Source organism: Sparus aurata, chromosome 6 (genome assembly GCF_900880675.1).
Source record: "Sparus aurata chromosome 6, fSpaAur1.1, whole genome shotgun sequence".
NCBI lineage: Eukaryota > Metazoa > Chordata > Actinopteri > Spariformes > Sparidae > Sparus > Sparus aurata.
Window position 1 is genome coordinate 7588349 of NC_044192.1, and position 26776 is coordinate 7615124.

The window sequence follows — 26776 nt, forward strand, 5'->3', positions numbered from 1 at the left end:
TTCACCATTCACCTGGGGGCAGCTGTATCAGTAGGTAGAGTGGTCGTCTAGTGTTTGCAAGGTCACTGGTTTGAATCCCGGCTTCCCCCAGCTGCATGCCAAAGTGTCCTTGAGCAGTTTGCGCCTTGGCAGCCTCCTCCATCAGTGTGTGAATGGGTGAATGTTGCATGTATTGTAAAGCACATTGAGCTGTCGGTAAGCAGGAAAAGCGCTATAACAATGCAAGACCATTTACCTTTACATCCGCCACCTGGCCATTTATGATAATGGTAGCAGTCTCTTTGGTGACTGAGAGTGAGAGTTTTCCCATAGCATTCTCTGGTCCTCTGTGTCCAACTCCTGCCATCTTCTTTGTGTCTGTTGGGCTTCATTGTCTTTTCCAACTCTTCAGCATCACTGTACATCTCATCCACTTGGAGAGATGGGAGCAGATGTCGAAACATTGGATCCACACTGCAACCTGCTCAAGGTTGGTGGAGATGCCCTTCATGCCTCCTGTTCTCTTCCCTTGCTTAATGCATGTCTCCTCCCCAAACATATCTCCAGTCACTGCAGGTGCACCATCTGAGTGGCGGCACACATGGCTTCCGGCAAGGAGGTCATCCTTGGCAGTAGCTGGAAGGTGCAGAATGTCGCGCAGATGCCATGTGATCCATCTTGAGTAGTTCTGATGAGCGGTGGCAAAGAAATAGGGCAGCATCTCTTTAAGGCATGTTGTTGTTGCAACAGCCAGTCACTCTCTCTTTCTGCTCGCCAGAACTTGTGAGCTATTAGGTTTGGGGTTATGAAGCAAAGTAGGCTAACTTTTTTAGGTAGTTGTGGTAACATTAACTCTTCATGTATTAATTACTGTGGATTAAGTCTCTGGATTTTACACAAAATAACTCCTACCATATTTTAACAATTTAAACCACCCCCTGAGACAGTTTAGAAGTTGGCTATATATTAGTCTATATATAACGTTTTTGAAATGAGATATGCTCTATATACACACTGTAATGGTTATCTGCTTCTATTTTTCTATTTTTACCTGCATTGAGATGGTATGATCCAAATATAAAAAGCTCTGTTTTATCCGTCTTTCCATTCAGCCAGTATTCCGCCCGATGCAGTAACCACAGTGACAATGACTCAAAGTTGTGCAGCCAAAAAATGCGAGCAGAACTGAAGAAATTTGAAGAAGTATTACGTCTCAAAATACACACCAATGACATTGTGCTCTCTTGATTCTGAAATGCAGGTCCAAAGTATTAAGCATATAACCTCAAAATCGACTAAAAATTAATCAAAATCAGCTCACTGGGAGTTGAAATATGGCCACTTTTGGTTTAAACTTCCATTTTGATTTTTTTTATGGTACTTGCCTTTGTTATCTCCAATGTCACCTCAGAGTGTAACGTTTTGTGAATTAAAATGCACATATTCTGCATCATTTGGATAATTGTGTTCATAAATATCCTACAATTTATTTTTATAGATTCAGCTAAAACTTCAAAATTGACTCAAAATTCATCAAAATTGGCCCACTGGGAGTTGAAATATGGCCACTTTTGCTTTAAACTGCCATTTTGAATTTTGAAAATGTCAGAAATGAATTCAGCATCCTAAATAACCCCAAAACCATGCCAATATTGTCCAAATTGGCCAAGCAGTTCCTGAAATATTGCCCATATAAGCAATTAATGCTAATTAATGCTAATAATGCCAATTATGAAAATTGCTCAACATATGCAAGTTAGCATCCAGCAGTTTCTTAATGCTAGGGACCCATACTGTACATTTCTAACATAAAACTTTGGTGTACTCAACATTTCCGGGTTCACAATGGGGCCCTATGGGCTGGCAAATAGACTATTATATTGTGTCAATGTGCTAAAATTAAGAATGCAAAAAAAAAATAAAAAAAAAATGTAATATTTACTAATATTCAGGATATTTGAATTATAACTGTGCTATAGGAAGAATGATTTCAAGTTATTTGATCTAAAAAAAACACAATTTTTTACTTATTTCAAACCTTTGAACATGTATCAGAGCATAATTATTTCTAGACTAAAAACAACTTATTTTAAGACTTCTTGTCAAGTAAAACTATCTTGCTGCATGGACAGATAATTTCTCTAGTATCAAGTCATTTCCTCTTCAAATTTAGTGTTTATTTCTTGTATTTAGGTCAACCTTCTTTCCAGTGTGATGCTGCTGGTTTGACCTCTCTGGATCATCAGGACACGGCAGATCCTCTTCAGCCTCACTCTCCTCTCTGAAGGACAACTCAGGGAGGTCTGACTCAGATGTGGATGGATCTGGGGGATGAGAGACGCAGCAGATGTCAAATTTTCTGAAATCCTGGTGACCCAACATTCATAAACTTCTAACAGCCAAGTCCCCAGTTCAAAGCTGGCCAGGGCCCTTTGTAGCTTGTCTTTCTACCCATGTTCCCTGTTGTTATCTATTGACAAACCCTCTACTCCAGTCAAACTGAAGAAAGAAATCAAGTTGAAAGTTCAAGAACAAACACAGTATGTTTATGTCAAGACCAAAGGGACTGACACCAAATTAGGACAAGATCATTCACAATTACACAAAAGCTACAAAGACTGGGACTCAAACCCAACACATACTTGCAGTGAGGCAACACAGCTACACAACATCATCTTTCCAAAAACAGTATAGAACTTTAATAACAGTTTAAGTTTCTTTACGATATTACAGCAGGCTTTTACTCACATCCTTTTTGGCTGGAAAGTGTAACCCTGTTTCTTCTGTCATCCACCCTGAAAAAATAAACACAAATACAGCTGTTATCGCTCATGAAGAGAGTTGAAACTACAACAGCAATCGGTAGACTGCATACCTCACCCAACAGTCCCCTAAATGTATTCAAGCCTAATCTAATATCAAACTTGATATTCCTGTAATCACCAGTGATGCCAGTAACGCGTTACTCTAATCTTTAGCTAGTCAGCTAAAGATGAGAATATTAAGGTTCATTGTACACTCTGTGCTGGTGAAAGTATTATCAAGCTTCAAAAACACGATGTCAAATTTGAAGTCGCAGCACATTTAAGTTTACGGAGCAAGTCCTACCAGGTGGTGTTAAACAGAGAACTGCGAGCAAAGCCACGGCCTCGACGTCTGCAGAAGCTCCCCCACCACCCAAACAACAAGTAGGAGGGAGTTGAAGAAGTTGGTCGGGCGGTATGTTATAGAGGAAATGCTGCACTTAAACACAGTTGACTCGCCCTCACTTGGTGCCATAATAAACACGATCCCTACTACTATCAATGCCGTGCCTCAATGAACATCTTTTTCTTTCTACCTGGAGAAGGAGTGTGCAGAGATGGAGAGAAATCTGAAGGCCACGCTGACTGTAACTAATAAAGTAACTTGTGATCTAACTTGGGGCGCCATTTAGCCCAGTTGGTAGAGCGGGCATCCCATGTGCAGAGGCTTTGTCCTCGCTGCGGTGGCCCCGGGTTTGAGTCCCGGCATGGGCGCCCTTTGCCACGGTTCTCTCCCCCTCTCTCTCATCCCATTTCCTGTCATACCTTCAGCTGTACTATCAATAAAGCCGATAAAAGGCATAAAAACAAACAAAAAAAACTTGTAATCTAACTTAGTTACTTTTAAAAACAAGTTATTAGTAAATTAACTAAGTTACTTTTTAAAAGAGTAATCAGTAATCACTAATCGGATAACTTTGTCAAGGTAACTGTGGCAACATTGGTAATCACCCATATCTGCTAAATCATACTTTAAGCTCATCAGATCATCCAACAACTAGGACAACAAAACAAAGCAGAGGGAATCATAATCAAAATAATCCATTGTGGTGTGGAATAATAACAGGTTTTTATCAGGATCTACATTAAATTGCACTCATTCATAAATACCAACCACCTAAACATGTCTGATTTCTTTTATCAAGATACATTAATTATCTCATAATGTTGAAGAAAGTGACAAAAGATTCCTGTATCCAAACCAAGCGCAAAGGGGTATAATCTGGGCAGAGACACATTCTCCATCCAAGTTTTGTGGAAATAGTTTTTTTGTACACCTGTTGACAAACAAATCAACCAACCAACAAAAGGACACACTAAGCTTCTTGGCAGAGGTAATAATCAAATTAACCTATTGGCCCTCTGTTGGCAAAACAAAACACTGGTGAGTCTACAATACTTTTATCCCATTCTGTTAACGCGGATTTTCCAATTGAGCTACAAATACAGTCTTATAAAACAGGGAGTCAAATCTGGAGGAATGGAGGCCATAATTAAGCTGCTGTCAATCCACTGTATACATCATTATCTACATGCATTACATCCATCTTTGCCTCCAAAGTCAACTAAACATCACTGAACTCTTTATCAGTCTTTTTCAGTGCAGCTGACGCAACATCTCCTTCGTCTTGAACAAAAAATAAAGCAAAGAAACAACAACGAAAATTGGGCTACAAGAAAAACTAGACCACCTTGTGATGAGATTACACTAGACACGAAGCCCATCAACATGCTGACATTCACACTCCATAATCTATAACTACTCGGTAGTCCTTACTTCTTTATTAAACGAGTGCTCAGTACTTGGGACAAAGACTTAGGGTACGTATAAATCCATGCCAAAGTATTTCCGCCACAGTAGGTGTCTCCAGGACCACATTTCCACAAGGTGAAAAACATTACTAGTTGACCCCATCATGGCTGGTAGCAAAGACAAACAACAAAAGCATTCAAATATAGACTTGGAGCCCTGTGTCGGCATATGTAAGGTTTAACATTATATTGTTAACTGGCAATTACGTGAGAATGCATTCAGGCGATGTTGTGAGGTAATGCAAAAGTAATAAAACGAGTAGTAGGGTTGTCGCAATAAGCACATTTTCTCACCAACTAAAAAGCTGGTCTTACATATTAGAAGACAAAAAAAGGTGATTGTCTGTAGCGTGCTATATAACATTACTATTACCGCAAACCAAACATTTCCTACTGCTGCAGCTTTGCCAATCATAGCTAGTCAGGCTGAGAAAACAGCCGATTCTGGTTCCTGGCCAGTTGATCAGTGCATCTATACCACAATGACTGGCCCTACAAGGTATCAGTACTTACCAAACCCTTGCGCTGTTGCTCAAAGCTGGAATCAGTCTTTGTTTTCCCTTTACTGATGTTCTGTACTTCTCCGGGTCCAACTCATCCGGAACCTCCTCTGACATCTGCAGCATGTAGGCCAGAGCTGAGCAGTGGATCTCTGAGAGTTTCTTCTTTGATCTGTTCTCTGACTTCAGGTACTCTTGGATTTCCTTATTAACTGAGTGGTCGTTCATCTCAATAAGACAGTGGAAGATGTTGATGCTTCTGTCAGGAGAGATTTTGTCTGTGTTAATTTTTTTCAGGTTGTTGATGACTCTCTGGATTATTTCTGGACTGTTGTCTGTTCGACCTAGTAGGCCTCTGAAGAGTCTGCGGTTGGACTCCAGAGAGAGGCCATGAAGGAAGCGAACAAACAGGTCCAGGTGGCCATTTTTACTCTCTAAGGATTTTTCCATGGCACTCATCAGGAAGTTATCCAGGGATGAGTCAGTGTTATACTCCCACCTTTCTCCCAGGAAGTCCTTCACGCCCACTGAGTTGCTGTAACAGTGGAACATGTATACTGCAGCCAGAAACTCTTCAACACTCAGATGAACAAAGCTGTAGACGGTTTTGGGGAAGATCACAAACTCTCTTTTGAAGATATTTGTAAAACATCCCGAGTTAAACTGTCTGACATCAAGACCACACTTCTCCAGGTCCTCTGGGTAGAACATGACCTTTCTGTTGGAAGGATTCTTCATATTTTCAAAGGCCAGCCTCCCCAGCTTCAGAAAAACTTTAATGTCAGCCTCCATTTGCTCCTGTTGCGCCGTCCCCCATCTACTATCATGCCTCTTCCTCCTTGTCGGAACCAGCAGGAAGTGTGAGTACAGGCTAGTCATGGTCCTGGGCAGCTCTCCTCTGTGGTCTGTAGTCAACATGTGTTCCAGAACTGTAGCAGTGATCCAGCAGTAGACTGGGATCAGACTCATGATGTTGAGGGTCCTGGATGTCTTGATGTGTGAGATGATTCTGCGGGACAGATCTTGATAACGGAATCTCCTCCTGAAGTACTCTTCCTTCTGTGCCTCGGTGAAGCCTTGTACTTCTGTTATCCTGTCAACACATTCAGGAGGGATCTGACTGGCTGCTGCAGGTCGGGAAGTTATCCAGATTAGAGCTGAGGGAAGCAGATTCCCCCTGATGAGGTTTATCAACAGCATGCAGACTGATGACTTCTGTGTGACATCAGACACAACTTCATTGTTGTTGAAGTCCAGTGAAAGTCTGCTTTCATCCAGGCCATCAAAGATGAACAGAAGTTTACAGACAGCGAGCTGCTCTGCTGTCACCTTCTGTAACGTTGGATGGAAAACATGGAGAAGCTTGAGAAGACTGTACTGCTCATCTTTGATCAAGTTCAGCTCCCTGAAGGAAAGTAGAATCAACAGAGTGACATCTTGGTTCTTCAAGCCCTCCGCCCAGTCCAGAGTGAACTTCTGCACTGAGAAGGTTTTTCCAACACCAGCGACGCCGTTCATCTGAACGACTCTAATGTTTCTCTGTTGGTCAGGTTTGGCTTTAAAGATGTTGCTGCACTTGATTTGAGTTTCACTGATGGTCTTCTTTTTGGAAGCTGTCCAAAGCTGCCAAATCTCATGTTGGGTATTAACCTCCTCACTCTGTCCCTCTGTGATGTAGAGCTCGGTATAGATCCTGTTGAGGAGGATTCCACTTCCTGCTTCATCAGTTCCTTCAGTCACACATTCACATCTCCTCCTCAGACTGATTTTATGTTCATCTAGAACCTTCTGCAGACCAAAACCTGTGGGACAATAAAAGGGTCAAATATTAGTTAGTTTCCAGCATCTGAACAAACAGAATGTCAATGAAGATGGGGGGATTTGATGCACAATATGTGATTACATTACAGGAATCCCAGTTTTCAGACCTGATGACACCTACATACAGATGGACGATCTTACTTAATACGGTGCTGGTCTGACTGGCTGACTTCAGTCCAGGTCTTGTTCTGGATCTTTTTCTACACTTGGGGCAGAAGAAGTCCTCTGATGAAGCAGACTGGTCCCAGTATGAGGTGATGCACCTTCTGCAGAACCAATGTCCACAGCTGATGGAGACTGGATCCTTCAGGACGTCCTGACACAAACCACAGCAGGACGGCTGCTCCTCCATAAAAGCTTGACTCATCTTTTCTCTGTCAAGATATCTAAACCATTTTTTAAATTTTTCATTAAGCTTATTTGTTAATTGTGGTTTAAAAAATATCAAGATTTAGATGACACTTTCTAGAAGCGCAAATGGAAATAGTAAAAGACAATATCATGGTCGCATGATTTCATTACTATACATGTTTTCAGTCTGTAGATCAGGCAGGACGGGTCATAAAAAGTCAAAAATCATCCTGATCAATAACGGATGGGATGATTGAGGTGAAATTGTGAAATATCAGTGACATTACCTGCAGCGATTGGTCAGCATTAACATGCACATTTACACATGAGGAAGATCTGAAAAAAGGTTTTTGATCATTCAAAACCCCTGGCTCGCTGTCAAGATTGGTTAGTATTTTATGTCAATTTATGTTCATGTTCTTTTACGTATCGAAACGTCACACGCAGTCCAGATTGATACAGTTAAATAGTTTGTAATGAGCAGCTATCCTGATAATCCTGAGATCCTGTCAAAATATATTTATTTTAGAAGCTAAAAGTTCACTTTCCTCTGGAGAGTTTATAGCTACAGTTTTTAGTTTTCCTGCTGAAACTAGCAAGGACACTTACGCTGCTCCTGTGGTCTGAGCGCAAGATAGAGCCCATAGACTTTGAGAAGAGGGAGACAGGTGTACAAAAATCTAAACTGATTTCTGGGTTGTACGACTACCAGCTACACCACTCTACTGGGGCGCGTAGGAATGTAATAGTTTGCTAGACTCTAAGGGGCTGCAGCTCATTTACCAGAGAGACTCTTATGGCATCAGCAACAGATCTATAAAGCCAGCAATTGTAGATGGATGTATCAATACACATATGAAGCAGATTCTTTCAGATTTTAAATAGTTACAAATCTTAATAACGACTTCTACATCATAGCAAAGATATTAACATTTTCTTGAGGTTTGAGAGTTTCTGCACTACTTCTGCATCGTGCATAAAAAGAGAATATTTTGTCTTTTCCTAAATGCATCATCTTCATCAGGTCAGTTTTAAAAAACAGTGTCTTACTTGGTGTAGAAGTGTCCAGCTACATCCCAATTGTACGATGGCTGATCTTTGAACCAGTCACTCACTGTAGATACAGAATGCTGCTTCTGCAGCGAAAAAGGATCCCTCTTCTTTCTGTGAAGACATTATTTATAACACATTTGTTGACTGTTGTTTAAAAAATATCAAGGTTTAGCAAACACTGCGTAGAAGATCAGATGGTCACCAAGCAAATTAGTGTTGTTTATTTTCTGTTTAAAATTCAGCATTCAGTCTGTAATGAAAATTATGTGCTTTTTCATTTTTTTATTTATTTGAGCTCTCTGGGTTCATTAACACTAATTAACTCTTCCTATCTGACTTTGTCGTTAAACATTTAGTGATCTAAGTCTCATTAATACATTCAGTACAATTCAGACTTTATGTCAGACTCACAGAGGGTCCATAACAATGAAAGGAAAGAGAAATAAAACAAACAAGATAAAGCTACAACAATTCCTGTTCTCTGACTTATCCAAGTGAAATTAATAAAGTTACACATCAGATTTATTTAAAGAGCCTTTCCAGATGAAGAGAAACAAAGTACCATGTTATAGTTTGTAAGTCAGCCTGTAGAGACAAACTAGTGAGTAGATGAGTCTCCTGTTCGCTGTGATGTTGTTTAATGTCAGTGACAACCTCTGTAGTCTCATTTAGACACTTGTTAGCAACGGCCTTTTTCAGACATATAAGTGCTTTATAATTAAATTGTGAGACATTTAATTCAGCCAGAGTCTTGTCTCACGTGAGTTGGAGGCGGGGTGAGCAACGCACCAAACAGCAGGCTTGAAATCAGAGGCTGTCAGAGAGAAAGTAAGCGTGGATGAAGAAGAGATACACTTGCAAGTCTGGTGTTTGGGGACACTTCAGATTTTACAAAAGATATGGTAAGCTTGAGAAAACTAATGCCATCTGTAAAATGTGCCGTGCCACGATTGAACACACAGGGAGCACAACCAATCTAAGCTCTCACCTGAAGAGGCAACAACAATGCGTTAATGTGACAGAGAGGTCCCCTTCGGCTCCAGTGGTTAACACCAGCGGGGGTGCTGCTGCTAACACAATGCCTGTGAGCTAAGTAGCCTTATCCCAACTTTTTTTAACGCCCCACTGGCTAGCAATTCAGTTTGTTCCACCAAAACAAAAGATGCCATCTCATTCTTTATTTGCAAAGACATCCAGCCCTAACTGAGAGCTTTTGGAGGAAGTTGTAATGTGTACCTGTGTGAAAATGTTTTGTTATTTATCAAAATTGCTCATAGGAAGAGCAGCACTGTTTCTGTTTAGGGCTGAATTGTCCCTCCTGTAGTGTGAAGCAAACTGTAGAAATGGAGAGTAATCTGTTTAACTGTACAGCAATCTGTACAACTTTTACATTCATTCAGCAGCTTGTAGGTGGGAGAATCGTATCGTATCTGTGGTTGTTTCATATGACTCTTTAATGTATCCTATCGTCAGCAGTGTATCGAGATGCGTATTGTATCGCCTCAGTGTTGAAGATGCACATCCCTGCTATTTACACAATGTGGGCGCTGGGCGTGAAAATTAGTTTGTCTGTCAGAAACTAACAAGGACACTTGCGCTGCCTCCTTTGCGACTGAGTGTAAGATAGAACCCATAGACTTTGAGAAGAGGGAGACAGGTGTGCAACAATCTAAGCTGATTTCTGGGATGTAATAGTTTGCTAAACTCTACGGGGCTGCAGCTCATTTACCAGAGAGAGTCTTATGGCATCAGCAACAGATCTATAAAGCCAGCAATTGTAGATGGATGTATCAATACACATATGAAGCAGATTCTTTCAGATTTGAAATAGTTACAAATCTTAATAGCGACTTCTACATTAGAGCAAAGATATTAACATTTTCTCGAGGTTTAAATTCTGAAATGGAGGTGTTTTGATAAAGAGATACATTCAAATCCACCTGAGTTTCTGCACTACTTCATCCTAAATGCATCATCTTCTATTAGGTCATTTTTAAAAAAAGTGTCTTACTTGGTGTATGAGCGTGCAGCTTCACCCCAATTGTACAGTGGCGGATCTTTGAACCGGTCACTCTTCGTAGATACAGACAGCTGCTTCTGCAGAGAAAAAGGATCCTCCTCCTCTCTGTGGAAACAATATTAATAACACATTTGTTGACTGTTGTTTAATAAAATATGTCACGATCTATGGCTGCAGTTGTTCTGTGTTTTATTTTGTGCTTGTTTGTTCTCTCTGCTTGCAGTGGTGCACTGGAAGGCTGGGTGGAGTTTGCGGTCTCGGGAGGGACCACATACACACGCACCTGCAGCAGGTATACATCTTTAATGTATCCTATCGTTGGCAGTGTATCGAGATGCTTATTGTATCGCCTCAGTGTTGAAGATGCATATCCCTACTATTTACACAATGTGGGCGCTGGGCGTGAAAATGACTTTGTCTGTCAGAAACTAACAAGGACACTTGCGCTGCCTCCTTTGCGACTGAGTGTAAGATAGAGCCCATAGACTTTGAGAAGAGGGAGACAGGTGTGCAACAATCTAAACTGATTTCTGGGATGTAATATTTTGCTAAACTCTACGGGGCTGCAGCTCATTTACCAGAGAGACTCTTATGGCGTCAGCAACAGATCTATAAAGCCAGCAATTGTAGATGGATGTATCTATACACATATGAAGCAGATTCTCTCAGATTTGAAATAGTCACAAATCTTAATAACGACTTCTACATTAGAGCAAAGATATTAACATTTTCTTGAGGTTTAAATTCTGAAATGGAGGTGTTTTGATAAAGAGATACATTCAATTCCACCTGAGTTTCTGCACTACGTCTGCATCGTGCATAAAAAATCTTTGAACAGAATATTTTGTCTACATCCTAAATGCATCATCTTCTATCAGGTCAGTTTTAAAAAACAGTGTCTTACTTGGTGTATGAGCGTGCAGCTTCAACCCAATTGTACAGTGACGGATCTTTGAACCGGTCACTCTTCGTAGATACAGACAGCTGCTTCTGCAGAGAAAAAGGATCCTCCTCCTCTCTGTGAAAACATTATCAATAACACATTTGTTGACTGTTGTTTAATAAAATATGTCACGATCTATGGCTGCAGTTGTTCTGTGTTTTGTTTTGTGCATGTTTGTGTTCTCTGCTTGCAGTGGTGCACTGGAAGGCTGGGTGGAGTTTGCGGTCTCGGGAGGGACCACATCCACATGCACCTGCAGCAGGTATACATCTTTAATGTATCCTATCGTTGGCAGTGTATTGAGATGCGTATTGTATAGTGGCGCATCAATACACTCTTACACTCTCTGGTAAATGAGCTGCAGCTCATTTACCAGAGAGACTCTTATGGCGTCAGCAACAGATCTATAAAGCCAGAAAATTGTAGATGGATGTATCTATACACATATGAAGCAGATTCTTTAAGATTTTAAATAGTTACAAATCTTAATAACAACTTCTACATTACAGCAAAGATATGAATATTTTCTTGAGGTTTGAGAGTTTCTGCACTACTTCTGCGTCGTGTATGAAAAAATCTTTGAACAGAATATTGTCTTCATCCTAAATGCATCATCTTCATCAGGTCAGTTTAAAAAAACAGTGTCTTACTTGGTGTAGAAGCGTCCAGGTTCATCACTGATGTACCATGGTGGATCTTTCAACCGGTGACTCCTCGTAGATAGAGACGGCTCCTTCTGCACAGAAAAAGGATCCTCCTCCTCTCTGTGAAAACATTAATAATACATTTGTTTAATAAAATATGTCACGATCTATGGCTGCAGTTGTTCTGTGTTTTGTTTTGTGCATGTTTGTGTTCTCTGCTTGCAGTGGTGCACTGGAAGGCTGGGTGGAGTTTGCACACCTGCAGCAGGTTGATAATCAGCGCCCGCTTGAAAGCCCTGATCCTCACATTACCTGCTGACAGATGATTTTGTTAACCACAAGCGGTTTAAGTCTAAGTTAATAGCATCATCTATGTTTACTCTAGTGTATGTGTTTTCCAGTGCCACAACTAACTCCGACTTGCTTTGTCTTCAGTGAGCTCCCGATCACAGACCAACCAGTGACACCGCTTCAGTGTACCGATTCTTCAGCACCTCAGCAGCACTCCACCTGCCCTGCGCTCCCCCGAGCAGCTTCCCGCCACACAGCCCCAGCAGTCTCCAACTCCAACCTTCACCTGCTGTGACATTACCTGTGTTTCAAATAAATAACCTTTTCATCCTGCTCCAGCCTAATGTCTGCTTTTGTGTTCAACCAGGTTTTAGGAAGTGTAACAAAATATCAAGATTTAACACTGTGTAGAAGATCAGATGGTCACAGAAACCATGATAGAAAATTAATGTTTCGTTTTTGTTTAAAATCCAGCATTTAGTCTGTAATGAAAATTGTGTGCTTTTCTATTTTTTTATTTCAGCTCTCTGGGTTCATTAACACTAACTCTTCCTATCTGACTGTCATTAAACATTTAGTGATCAGTTAATACATTCAGTACAATTCAGACTCACAGAGGGTCCATAACAATAAAACAAAAGAGAAATAAAACAAACAAGATAAAGCTACAACAATTCCTCTTTCAATTTATGAACAGTTCATAAGTAGGATTTGCCAGAGTTTTTCTAAATCTGGACCTGTACCAGGAACAGCACTTCTAAGGCAGGTCCAAACCCCTAAGATGCTGTTCTCAGACTTATCCAAGTGAAAAATATCCTGATAATCCTGAGATCCTGTCAAAATATATTTATTTTAGAAGCTAAAAGTTTAGTTCACTTTCCTCTGGAGAGTTTTTAGCTACAGTTTTTAGTTTTCCTGCTTAGATGCACCATGATATTTGTAACAGTGACATTACTGTGCACAGCAGCTTCTCAAATGATAAAATCAGTGTGTATGCAAGGGGTGAACCTGCCTGTGAAGGTGCATCTTGCGGTCTGAATAATGCTGTCTTTCAATAGCAGGAGACAGACTGCACCTTTGACTTTAGGCCAACTTTTTTTTGGTCTATGGCACTGTCACTTCTACTGCCTGAAGATAGCAATCTGCCATCTGTGCACATGACCATACCTCATTTTGAGACCAACATGCCCAGGGGTGCACAGGTTGGTGCAATTTAATTAGCCATTTACACAACGTAGGCGCTGGGCGTGAAAATGACTTTGTCTGTCAGAAACTAGCAAGGACACTTATGCTGCTCCTGTGGTCTGAGTGTAAGATAGAGCCCAAAGAGGAGGAGAGGGAGCCAGGTGTGAAAAAATCTAAGCTGATTTCTGGGTTTTAGGACTACCAGCTACAACACTCTACTGGGACGCATAGGGATGTAATAGTTTGCTAAACTCTACGGGGCTGTAGCTCATTTACCAGAGAGACTCTTATGGCGTCAGCAACAGATCTATAGAACCAGAAAATTGTAGATGGATGTATCTATGCACATATGAAGCAGATTCTTTAAGATTTTAAATAGTTACAAATCTTAATAACAACTTCTACATTACAGCAAAGATATGAATATTTTCTTGAGGTTTGAGAGTTTCTGCACTACTTCTGCATCGTGTATGAAAAAATCTTTGAACAGAATATTGTCTTCATCCTAAATGCATCATCTTCATCAGGTCAGTTTAAAAAAACAGTGTCTTACTTGGTGTAGAAGCGTCCAGGTTCATCACTGATGTACCAAGGTGGATCTTTCAACCGGTGACTCCTCGTAGATAGAGACGGCTGCTTCTGCACAGAAAAAGGATCCTCCTCCTTTCTGTTAAGACATTATTTATAATACATTTGTTGACTGTTGTTTAAAAAATATCAAGGTTTAGCAAACACTGCGTAGAAGATCAGATGGTCACCAAACAAATTAGTGTTGTTTATTTTCTGTTTAAACTTCAGCATTCAGTCTGTAATGAAAATTATGTGCTTTTTTATTTCTTCAACACTGCAAAACAACTTTTAAGCTAAATGTTCCAGGGAAAACTGAAATGATGTCACATGAAACTTGGGGATCAGGGATGATCAGCCTCTAGTGTTTAAAACAGATCATAAAGAGATGTTTCAGATGACTAGTCAGGGTAGCCAGCTGTCTTGTTATTTGTAGATGGTATGTAGATCTTATGTTTAATTGAATGTGTGTAGTACAAACACTTAATTAAACATAAGCTCTACAAATAACAATACAGCTGGCCACATGCGCAACAGCTGTTTGGCCCTATTGAGCGCTTCATTAACCACGTGACTGTTCGGCGGTGAGATCAGGGTGTAGTAACTTTGATATTCAACGACTCTGTTTGGCGCATCCATGGCAACGGTTGAGTCAACAACACTTCCGGGAATTTTTTTACCCTTCTTCGCTAAAAGTTACTGGAGAAAAACATAATCAATATCTTTCTCTTTCAACGAAATGAAAGACACACAGCACAATAATTACACAAATTGTGTGCTGCATATTGCAACAGCATTTCACAAAGACAGCGAAAATAGTCAGAGAGGTTAAAACCAGGAAATCCTGCTGCTATAGACACTGGACAACAGGATGCTTCATCTCATCTAATTTTCTTTACATTTTTCAAGGGTTACTGGAGCCAATCCCACTTATCTCTCTGGGTGAAGGCAGGGTACACCCTGGATGAGTATTTCTTTGATTCCTGAAGCCCAAATGGCTAAATACAGACAGCAAAGACTGAATGAGTTAGTGTGAGTCCTCTTACTTTGTGTCGAAGCCTGGAGGAGGATCTTTAGAGCCGTCAGTCTTCACAGAGAGACGGGTCGATACTGGAGACTCGACCTCCTCCTCCTTCACAGAATCACTCATCTTCTGGTCTGAAGTCAGTCTGTGAAGTTTAATAAATCCACCGGGTCAGCTTCTTTTAAGTCTGTGGCGGTTACACTGGTCTCCATGTGTGTTATTAAGCCAATAAGGACTTCATCTCCACAGGTGAATCAACCTGTCGAGTTCAGTCTTGCATGTCTGCCCTCTTCAGTACACAGAGACAGAAGACTGTCTCAAGACAGTAAAACAATACCTGTTGTCTTTTCACACTCACCTGCCGCAGACTTCAGTCCTGCACCTGCTGCTCTGTTGACTCAAAATGGAGTCTGAGCCAACAGAAGGAACAGTTTCAGTTTCAGGTTATTTCCCAGCACTGTTCTCTGTTGTTCTCTCCCTCTCTTTCTTTCTCTCTCTCTCTCTCTCAAATTCAAATTCAAAGGGAGCTTTATTGACATGAAAGTTTGAGCAACAATATTGCGCATCTGTCCAAACACTCGGACATAACGATAAGACAACATAAACACCAACACATCACCAAGATTGATTTTCACTAATTATATATACAGTATATCCCGTTTGTGTGTGTGTGTGTGTGTGTGTGTCCTTCTCACTGTCCTTTAGGTTGAGACATGTTGATATATATTGGGCAGCCAGATATGCCCTGCCTCTTTCTTCAAAGATTATTTTTAATGTTGAGTTTTAACATTGTAGGATAATGTGCATCTCTGTCTCAACCTCACCTATCGAACAGTGACCACATGTTCTGTTTTCTTTTGGTTGCCATAATTTTTTGTGTCTTCCTGTTTGGATTGTCAGTTTGTGGTCACTGAGCCTGAACCTGGTCAGGATCTGTCTCTGTTTTCTATCTCTGACAGTAGAGAGATATTCTCCTGATTCATAATTTCTTTATAGGGCTAAATAACAATCTAATCTACTCTGGCTTTCAGTTTCTTCTTTCCAATGTTCCAGATAGGTTTATTTGCATTGTGTTATAATTTGCTTTACTCTCTCTCTCTCTCTCTGACACACACACACAAATACACATACACACACACACACACACACACGTTTCCACGTGGTCATCATGGTCTATTGAGTATAGATTGATGTGAAAAAAAAATTTTTAATGATTTTTTTTTTAGCATGAGACTACAACATGACAAAAAGTTAAGGGGTCTGAATTCTTACTGAATGCACTGTATTAATAATGTACTTTTTACTCCACCATACGCATTTGCCAATGTTGCTTTGCATCACTGCCCGGGACTGAGATGTTTTACAGAGGTTCAAATTTTATTGGTCAAATTTAAAACATCTTGCAGTCATAGTCATATTCATATATATACATATATATATATATGAGTGTATATATGTGTGTATGTGTGTGTGTATACATATATATATATATATATATATACATATATATATATATATATTATCTTAAGAGCCTTTCCAGATGAAGAGAAACAAGTAATCATGTAATAGCTTGTAACTATAATCGGCCTGCAGAGACAAACTAGTGAGTAGATGAGTCTCCTGTTCGCTGTGATGTCGTTTAATGTCAGTGACAACCTCTGTAGTCTCATTTAGACACTTGTTAGCAACGGCCTTTTTCAGACACGCAAATGCTTTATAATTAAATTTTGGGAGATTTAATGATGTATTTTATGTTGCAGAACAAAACGTGTAAATATCATAAGCCCGTGGTAACCACAGACCTGGCTCATATCAACCAGTGGCACTCTAGGACTACCAGCTACACCACTCTACTGGGGCACATACGGATGTAATAGTTTGCTAAACTCTACGGGGCTGCAGCTCATTTACCAGAGAGACTCTTATGGCGTCAGCAACAGATCTATAAAGCCAGCAATTGTAGATGGATGTATCTATATACACATATGAAGCAGATTCTTTCAGATTTTAAATAGTCACAAATCTTAATAACGACTTCTACATTAGAGCAAAGATATTAACAATTTCTTGAGGTTTGAGAGTTTCTGCAATACTTCTGCATCGTGCTTAAAAAGATCTCTGAACAGAATATTTTGTCTTCATCAGTGTCTTACTTGGTGTAGAAGCGTCCAGGTTCATCACTGATGTACCATGGTGGATCTTTCAACTGGTGACTCCTCGTAGATAGAGACGGCTGCTTCTGCACAGAAAAAGGATCCCTCTTCTTTCTGTGAAAACATTGTTAATGTTATGTTGTTTATTTTCTGTTTAAAATCCAGCATTCAGTCTGTAATGAAAATTATATGCTTTTGTATTTCTTCAACACTGCAAACAACTTTTAAGCTAAATGTTCCAGGGAAAACTGAAATGATGTCACATTAAATTTGGGGTTCAGGGATGATCAGCCTCCAGTGTTTAAAACAGATAATGAAGAGATGTTTCAGATGACTAGTCAGGGTAGCCAGCTGTCTTGTTATTTGTAGATGTATGTGGATCTTATGTTTAATTGAATGTGTGTTGTACAAACACTTAATTAAACATAAGCTCTACAAATAACAATACAGCTGGCCGCATGCGCAACAGCTGTTTGGCCCTATTGAGCGCATTATTAAACACGTGACTGTTCGGCGATGACATCAGAGTGTAGTAACTTTGATATTCAATTTTTTTTTAGGTAAAAAACGTAATCAATATCTTTCTCTTTCAACGAAATGAAAGAAACACAACACAATAATTACACGAATTGTGTGCCGCATATTGCAACAGCATTTCACAAAGACAGCGAAAATAGTCAGAGAGGTTTAAACCAGGAAATCCTGCTGGACAACAGGATGCTTCATCTCATCTAATTTTCTTTCCATTTTTCAAGGGTTACTGGAGCCAATCCCAGTTATCTCTCTGGGTGAAGGCATAGTACACCCTGGATGAGTATTTCTTTAATTCCTGAAGCCTAATGTTACTCTTACAATTAGCAAATGGCTAAACATAGACAGCAAAGACTGAATGAGTTAGTGTGAGTCCTCTTACTTTGTGTCGAATCCTGGAGGAGGATCTTTAGAGCCGTCAGTCTTCACAGAGAGACGGGTCGATACTGGAGACTCAGCCTCCTCCTCCTTCACAGAATCACCCATCTTCTGGTCTGAAGTCAGTCTGAGAAGTTTAATAAATCCACCGGGTCAGCTTCCTTAAAGTCTGTGGCGGTTACACCGGTCTCCGCGTGTTGGTATAAGAACTTCGTCACAAGTGAATCAACCTGTCGAGTTCAGTCTTACATGTCTGCCCTCTTCAGTACACAGAGACAGAAGACTGTCTCAAGACAGTAAAATAATACATGTTGTGTTTTCACACTCACCTGCAGCAGATTTCAGTCGTGGGTGCCGTTGGCGGCACCTGTTGCTCTGTTGACTCAAAATGGAGTCTGAGCCGACAGACGGAAGTTTCACTTTCACTTTGTGTGTGTGTGTGTGTGTGTGTGTGTGTGTGTGTGTGTGTGTGTGTGTGTTTAGATTACAGAGTTGAATTTGTTAAAGTAAATGCTCTTTGTTTCACATTCTTTTGGTTACCATGGTTTTTTGTGTCTTCCTGTTTGGATTGTCAGTTTGTAGTATCTCTCTCTCTCCGTTTCAACTTGCTAATTATGGTCTATTGAGTGTAGATTGATGTGGAAAAACATTTATTCAAATGAGTTTCAGCATGAGACTGCAACATAACAAAAAGTGGTCTGAATTCTTACTAAATGCACTGTATTAATAATGTACTTTGTGCTCCACAATACACATTTGCTAACGTTACTTTGCATCACTGTCGGGGAGTGAGGTGTTTTTCAGAGGTGCAAAGTTTATTTGTTGGATTTAAAACATCCTGCAGTCTTTACATATTTGTTGTATACTCTTCTACAGCCATATTCAAGTAGTTTTTTTTTTGTGACAAAACTTTTTGTGCAAAACCTGTTTGCAATTAAGAGCACAGAACTGAATCTACACCCCCTGAATGAAACAATGTTAATGAAGAGAACAAATGAGATCAAGTAAAGAAACATTGAAGTCAGTCTTTTTAATTCCAGTTGATTTTAATTATCAATTGTACACCATCAGGGTTTAATTTGTCAAAATAGTTGAGATCCATTTACTCCTTTCTAATATAATTACCAGTATGTACACACACACGGAGACAGTGTCAAGAAAGTTGGGAGTCATACACTCCTGTCAGACACAAATACAAGAAAGGGACATTATACTTAGTCCTGAAATGATTCTGCAATATATCAAAACTTTGCTTGCTGCATTGTGTTTGCCATAAATTCATTGGAAAGTGTTAAACCATTACATTAAAGGTGTGTTGAAATAGGAAGTGAAGAGGAAAGGGCAACACGGGGTGTCTGTGAAAAAGAGGAAGTGTTACACTCAAGGCTCTGTCTGTCATTCTGTCTCTGATGATCATTTTTGACTTAGTATTAACTTTGCAAAGTTAAAGGAGGTGTAAGGTGTAACCATGATGTATTGAAGTTTAGAGATCTAATGAAAATCAGTAAAGAAACAGTGTTGAGCTGAGGTCATGAGAAAGTGTTAAAGAACTGGTCAGGTCAACGTGAGGCCAAAAGGAAGCGTCGAAATCTGATCACGCTTTGGGCACGGGCACAGACCGTGACCGAGGCATGTTGGATCATTATGAAATCGTCAGCCGTCATCAAGGGACTATTAGTCATTGAACGGAGAGATGGTGGGAAAATGTCCTAATAAGGACATAAATCCATGCCACCGTCCAAAGCAAGAGAGAAGCGTTATGAAATCTTAATCAAGGGGTTATCAGCCAGTGAATGGAGAGATGCTGAAAACATGTCCTAATAAAGGCACAAAACCAAGCCAGTGTCCGAAGCAAGAGTGTATATAACCTGAGGAGCACGGACTAAAGTTGGTTCTTCCACTCGCTCAAGCCTTGAAGAAACACCTGAGACGGAGAATGTGAGCAGCCTAAACATCGCAGAAAGGACTTCAAGAAATCTTCAGCAGAAACAGACAAAGGAATTAGGAGTACAACGGATGAACCATTTTTGCCAACATGCTGTGGATTACAATTTGGATATTGGAGTACTTTTGTTCACGCTGCTGGTGTGAAGTTTGGACTTTGAGGAAGTTACGAGACCTTGGCCCGGGTGGTGATTTGCCTCAAGGACTTGGACTTTCAGCAGGAAGGGAAAGGCAAGCAATGGACAGACCTGACCCTCTCCATCTCACCTAAATTTAAGTATTTCTAACCAGGCCTCAGCTCTTTTAGGTTAATTTGTTATTTGAAGTATTGGAATTTATCAATAAAGATTTTTGATAATGATTGATAGTAATTGAAACAAGTATTGCGCTGTATGCTTTGCCCTTGCTAAAATCTATGCAATAAAACCTACATAATATACTTAAAGTTAAAGTTGTGGACATTGATTTTATGTCTCTTTGATTGGAAGTAAAAGTCAGGTGTTAAGTGTGCATAATATCTTAAAGGTTCTTAAAGGTTACTCTAGCCTACCAAATTGAAACAGGCCCTTAGGGTTTACCAAAAGCCCTTAAAATCAAACCTAGCACCATACCAAGAGCCCAGATCATTTAGAGGAGAGCTGCCGTTAACGGGCGTGGCTGGTGGCTGTATCTGACTCAAGGGCTATTCATGTCAGGTGCTGTACCAGAGGAAGCAGGGTAGACGTTCGGATTCAGGCAGTTAGAAGCAAGGCGAGTCTCCTCGTTACCAGCTTAAAATCCCTATTTAAAATTCCCACTTTTTAGCAACCTTTTATAGGTTACAGGGATCTAACCCTTTATAACAGAGAGCTGGTCGAGTACCTCCTGGACAGGGGTAAAGCTCGGGATCTTACAAATTTCACATTAAAACACCCATTCCCTAATGAATACAAAATGAGAAGTTCTTTGTTTTTCCCCCATACAAAAGTCCTCTCATCCCTTAAGTATCAAAAGTAGCAATGATTAGGCAACAACATCCAGGTAAGACAGAGAGAGATTCATCCAGGTTTCTACAGGATTTACACAAAAAACTCAAATCTGACCTCTAATTTTACAGCTCAGGTTGTTTTTTAAATGTTTTATTACAGAATTTTATGGAGTAACAGTCTGTGTTTTAAATTTGTACTGTCGCTGGTCGTCCAGCATCCCTACAGGAGTGATTTCTACTCCGACCTGAAGCAGATCAGAGCTGAGCCGCAGAGTTAAAAGTCAGATCTGTTCAAGTGAAAATGCAGCTGACAGAACAACAGGAAACAGCGATGAACCCAAAACTCTAGCACACATTTAAGTAGTCTGTCATACAGTGCAGGAACCAGTAGTGTGAAGGCAGCTTTAAAGGGACAGTTCACCCCGGTTCCTCTTAGCTGTGGTGAGTGGAGTCTTAGAGATATCAGCTCCAGAGATAAATGTATCGAATATAATGGGATATAAATTAATTTGGCTGTTCATGAGTGGATGACCACTTTCTTCTTAGCGGTGACGCAGAAAGAAAATGTGGATTATTTTGAGTAACCAGGTCATAATTTGGCACTTCAATCTAGAAGTACAGATCAGAAGAGGTAAATCTGTATTTGGACTTTGTGGTGAACTGTCCCTTTAACAGTCATTAATTGGTTATGGCAACATTATTTTCTCATGGAACTCTGGGAGCTAAGTTTCAAGAGCAAGAAATCAATAAACATCAGTAGTCGCATACAGTTTGACACTTCCTGTCAGAGCGAGTCTTTAAAGTAATATTTGGACAATAAACCAAATACAGACGGTTCCAGTTTTCTGCTTTAAACTGAGATTTTTCGGTATTTTTGTTCAAAGCACTTTTGTAGAGAATTGTTCTGCACAGATTTTTTAGAATTGGCTGGTTCCCTGCGACAGCTGACTGACCAGAGAAGACTCACCTCGTCTCTCTGGAACATCAAACCGCCAAGAAACCTCACAGACCTCCAGGTGAAATGTGTCTCTAAATCATTTTCTATTTTGTTCCCGTTCTTTCTTTGACCTGACCTAAAGTGCTGTGTAACCCAGTTATTTTCTTTCTTTACATATGCGTTTAAAAATGTGTCGTTTCGGTCCACATCTAGTTTTAACATCTTAGAAATGTGCAGAGACAACCAGCCATCTTTAATTTACCAATTAAGTATAAAAACTATCGTCAAGTGCTAAAATTTGTCAGTTGATAATTTGACAGCAGCAAAAAATCAACAGATTAGATATTTTTTCACCATAGATCATTAAAAATCTGACTTAATCAATAGCTTCGATGTCCTGTGACCCAGTGACTCCAAACTAAAGCTGAATTGTATCACTAAATAGTACAAATAAGACACACCTGTCTTTTATTACATTTGACTGCTTCTTCTATAATATATCATATATATTTTTATCACCACACAGGCCACATAGGACACACCAACAAAACAAAGTGGTTGTAGCAAACTGCACGTTATTACAGTTTTGAGAAGCACAATATGAGCATGTTTGTTAATTGTCAGGAGAATTATGAGGAAGAAACAACTACAACTAAAATATTCATACAAGATAGAAGCAGCATAAAATATAAAAATCACATAAATCACAGTATTGTCCTAAAATCACCCGTTAACTTGTTGACACATGAGTACTCAGGAGTTTTTATTACATGCTGTAAGTACTCAGCACACATTTCTTGGACAAAACAAAAAAAACATTTTAATTTAATTTGCCTTTATTTTTATCTCAACTACACACCTGTGAAGTTTTGTGTTGACATAATCCTCGTTCAGACGTATGAACACCAGAGCACTCTTCTGTTCTGCTGAGTTCTCATTGTCAAAGGTTTCTCCATGAACGTATTTCAGGGGACAGGATTGAAACTGAGATACAGAAATCTGCAACTTAAAGTGAATGTGGGCCAGTGATGTAAAGTGGAGGGCCTCTGGCTACTTCCTACTTCTGGTGCTCATGCTCTGACCACACCCACCCGCCAACTCTGCCTACATATTGATCATATTAATTGTTTTCTGACTTTTTGTGTGCCGTTCAGCTTCTTCAATGTGAACTTTAACTGTGTTTGGACAGAATGCAAAAGCAAATCGTGTTGGCGGTACAGTTGCATAATAAGTCAACTACTCACGTTTGCTGCTGCACCTCCTGTGCGTTGCCGTCATGGCAGCCAAAAAGTGTCGATCCCCGAGTGCGACCTGACAGGCACGCTTGAGGAGCGGTTCACCATTACTCTCCTGCCTGTCAGGTCGCACTCGGGGAACAACACTTATTGTCTGCCATGACGGCAACGCGCAGGAGCGCAGCAGCTAACGTGAGTAGTTCAAAAACCTTCTTTATCATAAACTCTGTGTACACAATGTTCTCAATGCTCGTGTTCATGAGTAGAGACCTTGGTGATGCTACGAGCAAAGTTTCATGTTGTGTCGAACCTTCTAAGTGTTTTAAAAATAGCAATTTTGATGCTAGCATGTCTTGCCCCATGCACTCACGTTCAAAATTAACGTGCCCAAAACCGAAACTACGGTAAATCTTAAAAGTGCCTCTTTCGTCGTAATTATGCTTTCACAGAAGGTTTGACTCATATTCAATCCCAAATAAAGCCTCGGTTGCTTTTTGGCGAGAGTTTCGCTTTAACAAGTAACTGGCCCGGTTCGATTACAACAGAACTTTGCATTTTCCCAGTTAATAAAGAGAAAGTCAGATGAGTTTCAATAAATGAATATATTTCAGGATTTATACATAAATGACATAAAAAAAACTAAATTTCAATACACACAATAAAAAACATCTTTGTGTAAAAACTAGGGCTGTCAAACGATTAATTTTTTTAATCGCGATTAATCGTATTTTGTCCATAGTTAACTCGCGATTAATCGCAAATTAATCGCAATTTTTTTGGCACATTTTTTTCTGTTCTAAATGTACCTTGATGTATTTTTTTAATGTTCTTAATACTTTTAACAACATAAGAAAGGGCAAATATGCTTGCATTATGAACATTTTTGGCGGGGGGGGGGGGGGGCTCCCTGCATCATGTGCCCTGTGTTTGGCTTGCAAGTGATATTTGAGACTCAATGTACTTCGATGGTAAGTCATTTCATGTCGATAGTACATGCAGATAACTTTTGTCCTATCGACCGAACCATCTGGCAGTGTTTCGAAAGTAGTTTGCCGTTCATACCGTAAATGACCAAATAATATACGGGTTTCAATTATCCACAGGGTCCCTTTAAACGCCGGTGCAGATGTATATTTTGGTAAATAACCGCCGGTTCCAAATAAATGTCGGGTCTAATTTTTTATTTTTTTAAAAATTAAGGAAGAAGAGGTGTCCACTGACACTGCACGTTTTTCTTCTTCGCCTTTTTCACGCAGTGTGCTGCTTTCTGTCAGTCAGTATCACATTGAGGATCGCCATGGCTCCGGTGCAGCAAAACAATAAAAAGTACCACTTGAAATTCAAACTTTCTGTTAAAATATGCAGAGGAAAACTCGGGAGAAGCAGCCGCTAGATGTTTCTCTGTCGACCAGAAGAGAGTGAGAGAAACGGAGCTTGAGCGTCTGTCCGAGGAGGACATCAACAGGGCCAGGCTGCCTGCTGGAGGAAGGAAGAAGGCTAGCGAGGAGCCTGAGATAAACATGCGGGGATGAGTTATCAGCAAACGGGCACGCCACGAGAGAGTGTCCCGCAGAATGATCAGGACGATGGAGAAACAAATGTCCGCCACCGTGAGTGACAGCAGAGATGAGGAGTTTGCAGCGAGTGCTGGTTGGCTGAATCGTTATTTGGTATTTTACGGTAAGTCCTTTCTCAATTTCCTCACTTTTCAGTCCACCGTGTTTTTCCCGAACCGCCAACACTGCTGCATCTTCTTCTGATTCCCTTTCTGCCACCCTCTGGATCAAGACTACAGGTGCCACTGACGGCCGTAAATCTTTCAATGCGCGTTTTGTTTTTTGTTTTTTTATACCGAGCGTTAATCGCGCGTTAAAAAAATTAACGGCGTTAAGAGGATGTTGCGTTAACGCGTTATTAACGCGTTAACTTTGACAGCCCTAGTAAAAACATAAAACAATGACATAAAAAAGGTAAAAACGTGTTTTTGATGCAAGCGAAATATTTCTTTGGTTTATATAAATGTAGCAGAAATATGTAAATATACTATGTATTTAAAAGTATTTACAATTTTCATCAAAAACATAATTTGAACTGTTACATTTATATACAGTGTTGAACCTGCATTTACACACTGATTCAGTCACTCATTTATAAGCTTCACTGCATTTGTGTGGGATTTTCTGAGACTTTCTGAGACGTGAATCATTTTATTAATATATTTTTATTTTCCCTGATGAGCAGGTGAGAAGCCGTTAAAAGTGCTGTGTTTTTATCCTACTTTTTACTTTGTTGATTCATTAGGTCCATTAAAAGTATGTTTCAGTGATACCACAGTGAAAAGCTCAAAATCGTGTACAGGCTGCTTCCTTTTCGTCTCTTCCTGTTAGATGTTATTCATAACATGTGATTTACAGTCCAACAACAGTAATAAAGCTCATGATCAGTTACCTCTTGAGCTCTTTGTGACACCAAACAACATGAATATACAAACTACAAGCATTCAAGTGCATTTTTGCCCTCTTTGGTCCTGATCAAATGAGCTAGACTGCAGGTGTGAAACGTCCTTAAAAAGCCAGCTGTTATAAAGATTCATCATCACACACGTTTCTGGATTTTTCTTCAGCTTAACTTCAGCTGGCTGGAAAGAGTTGGATCCGTCTTACGGAGAGCAGCGATCAGGACCGAGCTGGCTACAGTTCCCTTTTTTTGAACTGTGTCGATCAATTTTCGTGCTTTTTCCTGAGTGGTCGATTGTGTTTTGACTGACTGCATTTCTTCATCATTTATAAAGTCCAGATCAAGAAGTTTATCCAGAAGCTGGTTCAGAACAGGTCCAGACACTCGCTCTACAAACTGTGACCTAACAGAGCTCAGCTTCTGTTCTGCTGGCACATCGTCCTCTGCTGGGACGTTCATCTGTCCAGTTCTCCTTGTTGAATCTGGAAAATATCCAAAGATAAAACTTTTAAAAACCATCATCACTTTTTAAGAAAACTCGCAACATTTTATAGTTTGACTGAAATTCCAGCCACCTAAACACACCAGATTTTCCATCAAGATGGATAATTCCAACAAAAATTTAAAAAATGTTGAAAAACTCTCCATCGATAGTAAAGAAAGTGAGGAAAACATTCCTGCATCCCTCCGTCTATCTGGATCAACATCACCGGTTCAAATCTATTCTATTCCTCTCTGTTGTTCCATCAGGTGGATGAAGTCTTACCAATGAGATCAACATCATACTCCCAGACCACCAGCTGTTTTTGATCTTTGACTGTTAAAGTCACTTCTTCTGTGGTTGTTTTCAGGCGGACCTCAAACGTTGGGAAGTAATTTGGTCCAAACTCCATGTTGAAATCTGCACTCTGAAAACAAAAGTGTCAGAATCGTTAAAGTATTCAAAGATGAATTGTGTCAACATGCTGCAGCACTAACAAAGTATTTTATTTCAAATTCTCACCTTAGGCTGTATTTTAATGGCCTGAGGACAGTGAAGAGTGTAACTCTGATCTTCAAAGAGTTCACATTTTGAAGGAACCTGGATGTTCTCTGAATATCGCTGCTGTGCGCTCACCTGAAGAAACATCAGAACATTTTCACACTTAAACAGTTTCTCTTCAGTGGAACCTGAGATTAA

General features: G+C 40.0%; 2 protein-coding genes across 3 annotated transcripts in view; both read right to left on the reverse strand.

Moving 5' to 3' along the window:
* The window catches only part of LOC115582861 (caspase recruitment domain-containing protein 8-like), a 57420-nt gene that overhangs the window by 17726 nt on the left and 12918 nt on the right, over positions 1-26776 (reverse strand). Inside the window, exons 13-15 of one of the 2 annotated variants that reach the window (XM_030419085.1) lie at positions 26600-26713; positions 26363-26504; positions 25342-26078 (exon numbers count right to left, since the gene is read on the reverse strand). The exons of the other annotated variant lie outside the window; for it this stretch is intronic. Coding sequence (XP_030274945.1) covers positions 25759-26078; positions 26363-26504; positions 26600-26713 — 576 coding nt within the window. The 3' untranslated portion in view covers positions 25342-25758. Of the gene's footprint in view, positions 1-25341; positions 26079-26362; positions 26505-26599; positions 26714-26776 lie in introns of those variants that run through there. 2 annotated transcript variants of the gene reach the window in all.
* Positions 11225-18430, reverse strand: LOC115582866 (uncharacterized). The gene is made up of 7 exons (XM_030419092.1): positions 18386-18430; positions 18061-18286; positions 17148-17261; positions 15017-15139; positions 13957-14070; positions 11934-12047; positions 11225-11358 (listed from the first exon to the last, which is right to left on the reverse strand). Exons 2-7 carry the CDS (start codon positions 18162-18164, stop codon positions 11241-11243), a joined length of 687 nt encoding a protein of 228 aa, XP_030274952.1. The 5' UTR covers positions 18165-18286; positions 18386-18430; the 3' UTR covers positions 11225-11240.

What these genes read in the sequence shown, in the direction of transcription:
- LOC115582866 (XM_030419092.1), bottom strand. Translation starts at nt 18,164, where the DNA reads ATGGGTGATTCTGTGAAGGAGGAGGAGGCTGAGTCTCCAGTATCGACC. An exon ending in CCTCCAGGATTCGACACAAA is followed by an intron (nt 17,262 to 18,060) that starts GTAAGAGGACTC and finishes ATGTTTTCACAG; the next exon opens with AAAGAAGAGGGATCCTTTTT. An exon ending in CCTCCAGGCTTCGACACAAA is followed by an intron (nt 14,071 to 15,016) that starts GTAAGAGGACTC and finishes ATGTCTTAACAG; the next exon opens with AAAGGAGGAGGATCCTTTTT.